Source organism: Microtus ochrogaster, linkage group LG5, assembly GCF_000317375.1.
Source record: "Microtus ochrogaster isolate Prairie Vole_2 linkage group LG5, MicOch1.0, whole genome shotgun sequence".
NCBI lineage: Eukaryota > Metazoa > Chordata > Mammalia > Rodentia > Cricetidae > Microtus > Microtus ochrogaster.
In genome coordinates this window covers 59591330-59599276 of record NC_022031.1, presented here as the reverse complement: position 1 = coordinate 59599276, position 7947 = coordinate 59591330, and the positions used below count along the sequence as shown (strand labels likewise).

The window sequence follows — 7947 nt, the reverse complement described above, 5'->3', positions numbered from 1 at the left end:
TGCTCCACCCTCAGAAACAGTGGTCCTCCACCCTCAGGAGCCATCCTCTATCCCGAGGAGAGATGCTCCACCCTCAGAAACAGTGGTCCTCCACCTTCAGGAGCTTCCTAGCCATCAGAAGGGATGCTGAACCACTGGAGCGACGGTTCATCCTCTCAGTTCTCTTGATGTTTGACTGGTTAGCCCAAGCAAAACATGAGAGACAGTTTTATGGGTCATGCTGCCAAAGAGACTAGGAAGTGTCCTCCCAGAGCATGGACCAGGTTTCTTGTGGTGGCATCTGCATAGAGAATATAGTATGATAATCCAGAAATCAGCATGCCAGGGTTGCATAGGGATACTCCTAGAAATACCTCCTGATAAAAGCAGACAGACAGCAGGGCCCCATAATGTAACTGTGAGGGTTTGTGAAGGGGCAGGATGTTATACCCTGGTATCCTGTTGTCTTAGTGAGCTGAGGGAAGCCTAAAGGAAAAGAAGTATTACCTCATGAAAACAGTACCTCACATTTTGACTGGGTATTGCTGATGGCTACTGGGAATGTAGAAAGGATTGTCCCTTATAATTGCGTGCAGGCTCTGTCACTTGAATGTGTTTCTTCTCATGGCACACACAGGCTCTCACTCTCCCTGCCACGTAGCACAGGCACAAGGAAGATGAAATCTAAGCATTGAATTCAGTATGACGAGCTGAGAACTGCCGTGGTGATTCATGGGCTGTTTAGAAGCTTGCTGGAAAGAATGCATTTCATCTTAGAGCAGAAGGCACTTGGCCTGGCCGGGACAACACAGATGTGAATGTAGTCAGAATGGCTGGCATGTGAGATGCATGGGTGGAGTGAGGGTAGAAAAAGACACTCATTTTGGAGAGGAATTGAAGCTGCTGGGAGGTGTGTCGGGGTATAGTCTGTTCTGCCTACAGTCTGAATCCAGAATAGGCAGGGGCATGTCTCTGCTGTGCAGACACAAGCTATGAAGTCAAGATGGCTCAGGAAAGTCAGTTCTACAAGGGTAGGGATGCAGCCTCTGTGAGTGGCTAAGGTCTGTGTGATGAACAGGTCACCCGAAGAGGAAAGAATCCTAGGTCTGAGATCCTTGCTGCACCTCCTTACTTCCAGTTTATACCCTTATAGAGGCTTTCTCCATGGACAGTTACATGGGTGGAGAGGGATGAAGAGCGATTAGATTACTAGGAATTGAACATATTTAAAAATGTATGAACTGTTTATTCCTGGAATTTTACGGTTTCCTTGTGGTTGGCCCTAGACAAATGAAACTTCAGAAAGCAAAACTGCAGATAAGGGGCCCCTTCTATAGAAGTATCTACACAAATAGGTGTATATGATTCAGTGAAGCTGAGCATCATCGTGCCACACTGTGCAGAATAGCTAAAATGGGTTTCTTGTGGTCATGGGGATAGTTCAATAGCAGTAGAGAGAACCTTGTCTGCAGTCATTGTAATGGTAATGACCACACTAGAGACTTATGATGGGCCAGGCATATTCCTAGGTGTTTTCATCCACTTACCAGTACTCTTAATAGAGAATTATTGTTCCAGTTTTGTGGAAGGGAATCTTAGGCATAGAGTAGATAATTTATTTCCACTGAGACACCTTGAGTAATGAGCCGAAACCCAGAGCCTGAGACACCAGACTCCCAATCAATCTAGTTCAGCTCACTCAGGTTCTTCAAGTGGAACATTGTTTCTAAAAAGTAGTCTGCTGGGAGCCCTGCAAGTTACTGTCGGGTCACCTGAGGGCAGGGTCACAGTCCAAACTGTAGTGGTATGGAATCATGTAGCTTGTTTACTCAGGATGTCCTGAAACAGTCAGCAAAACGCTTTCTGTTTCTACCGAGAAAAGCTAAGCCTGGGTGCATTTAGATGTGTGATGTGAGGTGTGTGTGCAATAAGACTTAGCAAGCAGCTGCTCTCCGCATTAAAAACTTGCAAGTCGTCAGTTATAGTTGGTACATGGAATTTGACAGTTCTCAATGAAAGGTCTTGGCATGACCTTTCTCCTGACTCAGGGATCGTGAAAGAGATGTATGTATTAATAATTATACATTCGTATATTAATTCATCGAGTACTTAGGAGCATCTCCATTGGCCGCTTGTGGTCCTACCTGCTTAGTATGCAGAGTAAACAGCAGCCTGAGGTGACTGTCTGCGCGAGTTCCCTTTGTAATGAGAAGTGACTCTGCAGCTGAAACTGGCCAGAGTGAGAAAATGGCCTTCAAGGGGGCAATGGCCGAGGCTCGTGGGGCAGCTGCAGATGGCCTGTCTGGTTGACTGCTGTTGTGGGCTCTTGCTTTTCCCCTTGCTCACTGTCTCTCCTTGTTGAAGCCCCGCAGCCGGAAGCAGATGGAGCATCAGGAGAGCCCCAGCCAGAGGCTGAGGACGTCCTCACAGCGACTGATGGAGAGGACGGATCTGACACCCTGGAACCTGGGGCGGTCCATGAAGGTAGCACACATTTGTCTTAAAGTAGTCCATAGAGGGGCTGGAGAGATGGCTCAGTGCTTAATAGCCCTGGCTGTTCTTCCAGAGGACCCAGGTTCAATTCCCAGCACTCACATGGCAGCTCACAGCTGTCTATAACTGCAGTTACACACCCTCAGACATGTATGCAGGCAAAATACCCATGGGCATAAAATAAATAAATAGAATAGTTGATAGTTTATAGTGCAATTATTAAAATGTTTCTGAAATTCCTTTACGAGCAATATTTAATTTTATATTATGATATAATATATATTTATAATATTTTGAGAGTGAAGCTCAGTGCTTCAAAGCAAATGAACTTTTCTCTAAGACAAAATGATGCCCGGTTTCTTTCAAAGCTTGAAGGGAATCAGTAATAGGTGAATTTCTGATAATGGTAGGTGCAGTGCTTGAGGGAACTCCTCCATAGCGCCACCTAGGTGCCGTGTGTTACATGAGATTGCAGTCACGAAGACCCCACAGCTGTCTGTGCCTGGCATTTGTTCCAACAACGCTGCTGTCTCCCTATCTGTAGCTTCCACAGCACGTGTCCCCAGATAGCTTTTGTAAGTCACAGGCAGCAAGTGTTTTCAATTAGTGGGGGGTTCAATAGATCCTGGAGCTCTCAGCTGCATAAAGACAATCATCAACTGTAATTAATTGGGAATAAACATAACTGTGTTTCCATGAACCTCTACTACAAACGAGCTCACAAATGGCTGTAAAAACTGCAAATCACAAAAAGCAAAGCGTATACACTTCTGACACAATATGCTGAGAAGCTTCTTTAGTGGTAGGCAGCTTCTAATTTATGTATGAGATCTCCCAGAAACTGTCATGAAAGCCTGCTCAAAGCAGGAGAGACATTCTCCATAGGAAAATCAATAGCCTTGGCAGGCAGCATCCATGTCAATGGCCAGGAATCTATAGAGTGTATATTTTTTGTCTGTCAAAAATACAGACCAAAGTGCTAGTGAATATACAACTGATTTCAGTTGCATTTTACATAGAAGATAGGTATTTATGGACAAGGTATAGCTTCCAAACTCATCATTTATGTCATGGTTTCCATAGGAACATGTTTCTAATTTCAGAGTAAAAATGCTCCAGCAACGATGTCCTTATTTTCTTGGTATCATGCTTGTTTCTCTTGTCTTTGGCTAAGATAACTCAAAATGGTTTTACAGTGGCCAGAATTTTTATTGAGGTGCTGCTAATCCTGCAAATTCCTGCAGTTCACATGGATTTGATATCATCTGAAGCAGGAACGATGTAATATCAACAAGGTTGGGAGGTCAGCTCTAGACAGGAAGATACACTTCTATCATAATCTATGATCAAAACAGATTAAATTTGAAACAAAAATTTTTATTTTTGAAAGTCTTTAGAGATTAAGAATATTTGCATTATCTAATCTGTAAAATAAAATATACAAAGATTGAACCATGAAAAACCAGATAAGAGAGTGTGGAGTGGCATTGTTGGAATAAAGGGCTCCGTGGGGACTGCAGAGGATGAAGGGAAGATGATGGGAACAAACGTGATCAGAACAAATTCTGTACATGTATGAAATTGTCACCGGATGTCTAAAATAAACAAAGGTTTTAGTGGCGAGACTCGAAGGATGGCATTTTTGTTGTCTGAGTACGCTCAGTGACCCGGATATTTTCTGGGCAAGTGCTGTAGAACACGCCTACAGTTCATTAGCTGGAAGCCAGGCTGGGTGCTGAGACCCTGTTTCAAACATAAATAGAAACCCTGGTGTGGGGTACATGCACTTAACCCCAGCACTCAGGAGGCAGAGGCAAGCGGATCTCTGTGAGTTCTAGGCCAGCCTGTTCTTTGTAGAGAGTTCCACGTCAGCCATAGCCACCAATGAGACCTTATCTGAAAACAAAATAACAAAACCAACAATTAAAACCAAACCAAGCCAGAAAGATATGTTCTTCTGTAGCTTTGTAAGCATACCAAATCTCCATTCTTGTTTTTATCTGTGTTTTCAATACACGTTTTCACTTTAGAAAGCAGTAGGACAAAGCTGGTCAATAGAATCCATCTGCAGTGGGATGTGAAGAAGATTAACAGTTTGCACCTTTCCTGCATTCACCACACGAATTGCTTTCTCTCTTTAACCCCAGGCTTTAGGGTGTGTCAGCACTGTGGAGCTGCTGGGTGGGTACAGAGTGCAAGAGCCATGTGATGTGAAGGAGTGATTAAATGATAGAGACGTAACTGATATTTCCATGCTTTATTTTAATAGTTTTATCATAAAGTCATTAATGAGCACTGGAATTACCTGAATTATCATTCAAAATAGACTTAGAGACATATAGCAGATACATATAGCATATATGAGATAGTAGTAATATCAGTCTAATGTTTTGTTTTCCAGAAACTGAGGATAGTTACCATATGGAAGACACAGGTAAGAATTTATTAATTAGAGCGAATCTCCTAGCAGCATCATGAGTTTTAAATTATTCAATGTATCATAGGACACGTAATATTATTTGTGTTTTGTTTATCTTCATTTTCTGAACATAAATCCCAAGTAGTAGAATTACTCTGTCAAAATATACAAAGGAACTGTATTTGGTGTTGCTGTTATATACCTGTAATTTCAGACTCAGAAAGTGGAGGCAAGGAAGGTTGTTAGGACACACACAGACACACACACACACACACACACACACCACCACCACCACCACCACCAACAACAACAACAACAACAACAACAGCAGTAACAGAGCAACAACAACAACGAAACCAAGCTGGACACAGTGCCTTACACGTATAATCCCAGCATCTGTCAGGCTGAAATAAGAGGATTGCCGTGAGGCCAGCCTGGGCTATAAAGTAAGACCTGTCTAAAGCAGAATGAGAGAGAGAGAAAGAAAAATAATCAGAAACAAAGCAATGCCCACGTGTTCTTTATAGGCTTAAATTCTGAAGTCGACAAAAGTTCCCTGCATGTCATGAGACCGTAGAAAGCTTGTCTGTGCTAGAGTTGGATTCATCCTCTTTCAGGGAGCCTCTCTTGACTAGTTTTCCTCCAATTTTCAGAGCTAATGATTCGCCTCTTGAGTTTCAACCCCTCTTGGTATTATTGAGTGGCTTTTGGGGTCCACATCGCTTCAGTGCTGTGGGTGTGTAAGCACTGGAATTGTCCCAGTTGGGTCCGGTCTGGTAAGACCCCTTGCACAGTGCTGGAGGTTCTTTAGAGCAAGAGGAGGGCTGAGCTGTGCTGCTCTTTGGTGGCACTTTTGTGTTCTCATGTGGTGTGAATTGCTGACTAGTAGAATCTGTATCTGCCACCCGAGCTAGCGCTCTGCTACTCTGTGCATGGGTAATAAGTGCACCGATGCTGGGAACTGTGTGTCTTTGTCTTTGGCATCAGGTACAGATCATACAAGTTTGTTCTCTGAGTGAACTTGGTGGATCACAGGATTCGTGGCCTTCCAGTTTTAGGGATCATATATAAGCTTTATTTGAGACATTTTTAATTTCCCCTTTCGGAATTCATAGCATCACAGGACCATCCAGACAATGTGGAAGAGATGGTGAATGAGCAGGAAAGCTCAGGTTTGTGAACATTAAAATTTTCAATGTGTATTTCTGTTGGAGGATGTGGCTTAGGAAGGCTCAAGTCAGGGTGAATGGTTTACTCTGACTTCCCACAGAGGTGTCTTCATAGGTCTTGCAGTTGTTCATATTCCTTAGACGACAGACGGTTTTTTGCATATTGTTTAGCATTACAAGGTAAATAAAGAGAAAAGAATGCCTTCTATCATACCATGGGGAGAGAACACACAAACTTTATCGCTACATTTATAGTATAAGAGACCACACCCAAGTGGGCCAGTATCTCAAAGGCCATTGGCTGAAGAAGTTCCCACAGCACCTCCCCCTTTGCTAAATAAGAGAGTTCTAAACCTAATACAAAACTATATACAGTAAGAACAAATATCAAGTATAAAAATTAGAATTACAACCAGCATAAACAATATCAAGCAAGAAACATATACTAAATGTTTCAATAATTATCCTATCCTAAGGAGTTTAAGTTTTGTATTAGAAATGGCTTGGCCAAGTCATGAGAAGAAAGTAACTACAATTATCTAGACCTTAACTCCATTGAAAACCTGACAAGGGAAGTAATATTACTTGAGTAAACAGGAAGTGCAATCAAACCACTTCCTAAATGTGCAACAAATGAAAGAGACTACTGGCTACCTGGGCAATCGCCCAAAGTCTCATTTGCAACATTGGAGCAACCAACCTTGGCTGAGGCCTAGAGTTACTGACAGACATTTTCAGATGCACAATGGGATTCTTTTAAGGGGCGCAGGAATGGAAGAGAGGGTGATGTCGTAGAGGCAGGAGGCTGAAAACCTTAGTCTGCTCTTTACCAGATTGTCTCTGCAGCTAGACAGCAACCTGGGGGCTTTGTCGTGTGAAATTTTATCAGAAGAGAGTAGTAGTACATCTGTTAGTTTTTATGGCTGTGACAAAATTGCTGAGAGAGTAGTTTTTAAAGGACAAAAACATTTTTCGGTTTCATTAACACATTGGCTTTCATGATGATCTTTTCGTACATTTGTGCAGTGTACATTACGTACTTACACACATCCATCCCTATCACCCACCCTTTTCTGGCTCCCCCACCATTCTGGTCTCCTCCGTTTTTCACAAAGAGCCTGTGAAGGGAGAGCAGGATGTATTCAAAGACCCTCCCCCAGTGGCACAATGACTGTTCCTCCAATAAGGCCCCACTTCCTAACAGCCCTTCAGCTATGAATTCATTGGTGGATTAGTTCATTGATCCTTATGATCCAATCACCTCTTGATAGTGCCACTAACTAGGGCCTGAGCCCCCAACACAGGAGCCTTTGGGCATATTTTTATATCTAAGCCACAGCAGTATCTGCCTTACAAGGTTTTTCGAGTTAGAATTAACGTGTGACTCTTGTAGCATGGTATCTGTGATGTGTATGCTGTTTGCTGTTAGACAAAATCTTCTCCTTTATTTTAGGTCCCAGGGAAGCAGTAACGGATGCTGATAAGATGCAGCAGGATACAGGTATTAGATGGACTTTGCCGTTCACTGTTAAGTCAGCGAAGCACCTTTGCCGTTACTGCGTTTAATTGCTGGCTTTTTCTTTCAAAAACTAAAGATTCAATTTTAGTAGGACTTTTTTTTTTGTCCTGTACCAAAGTTAGTTTATTAAAAGAATATCGCGTGCTTCTGTCTCCTCCCTTACTTAATGCCCCTCGGTGTAGTAATAAGAGCGGCGGGGCTGCGTCCCCAACACCCCGCTGCCCACACGGCTAGCTTATGCCCCGAAATAATTACATGGACACTGTATCCTTTTAAACACTGCTTGACCCATTCTCTTCTAGGCTAATTCTCACATATTAATTTAGCCCATTTCTAATCATCTGTGTGTAGCACCCCAAGGTACGCTT

At 42.8% G+C, this 7947-nt stretch overlaps 1 protein-coding gene across 4 annotated transcripts in view; it reads left to right on the top strand.

Moving 5' to 3' along the window:
* The window catches only part of Asph (aspartate beta-hydroxylase), a 170717-nt gene that overhangs the window by 57396 nt on the left and 105374 nt on the right, over positions 1-7947 (top strand). For all 4 annotated transcript variants that reach the window (XM_026786672.1, XM_026786671.1, XM_026786673.1 and 1 more), the window contains 4 exons: positions 2344-2463; positions 4874-4906; positions 6007-6063; positions 7514-7561. In XM_026786672.1, coding sequence (XP_026642473.1) covers positions 2344-2463; positions 4874-4906; positions 6007-6063; positions 7514-7561 — 258 coding nt within the window. The remainder of the gene's footprint in view (positions 1-2343; positions 2464-4873; positions 4907-6006; positions 6064-7513; positions 7562-7947) is intronic.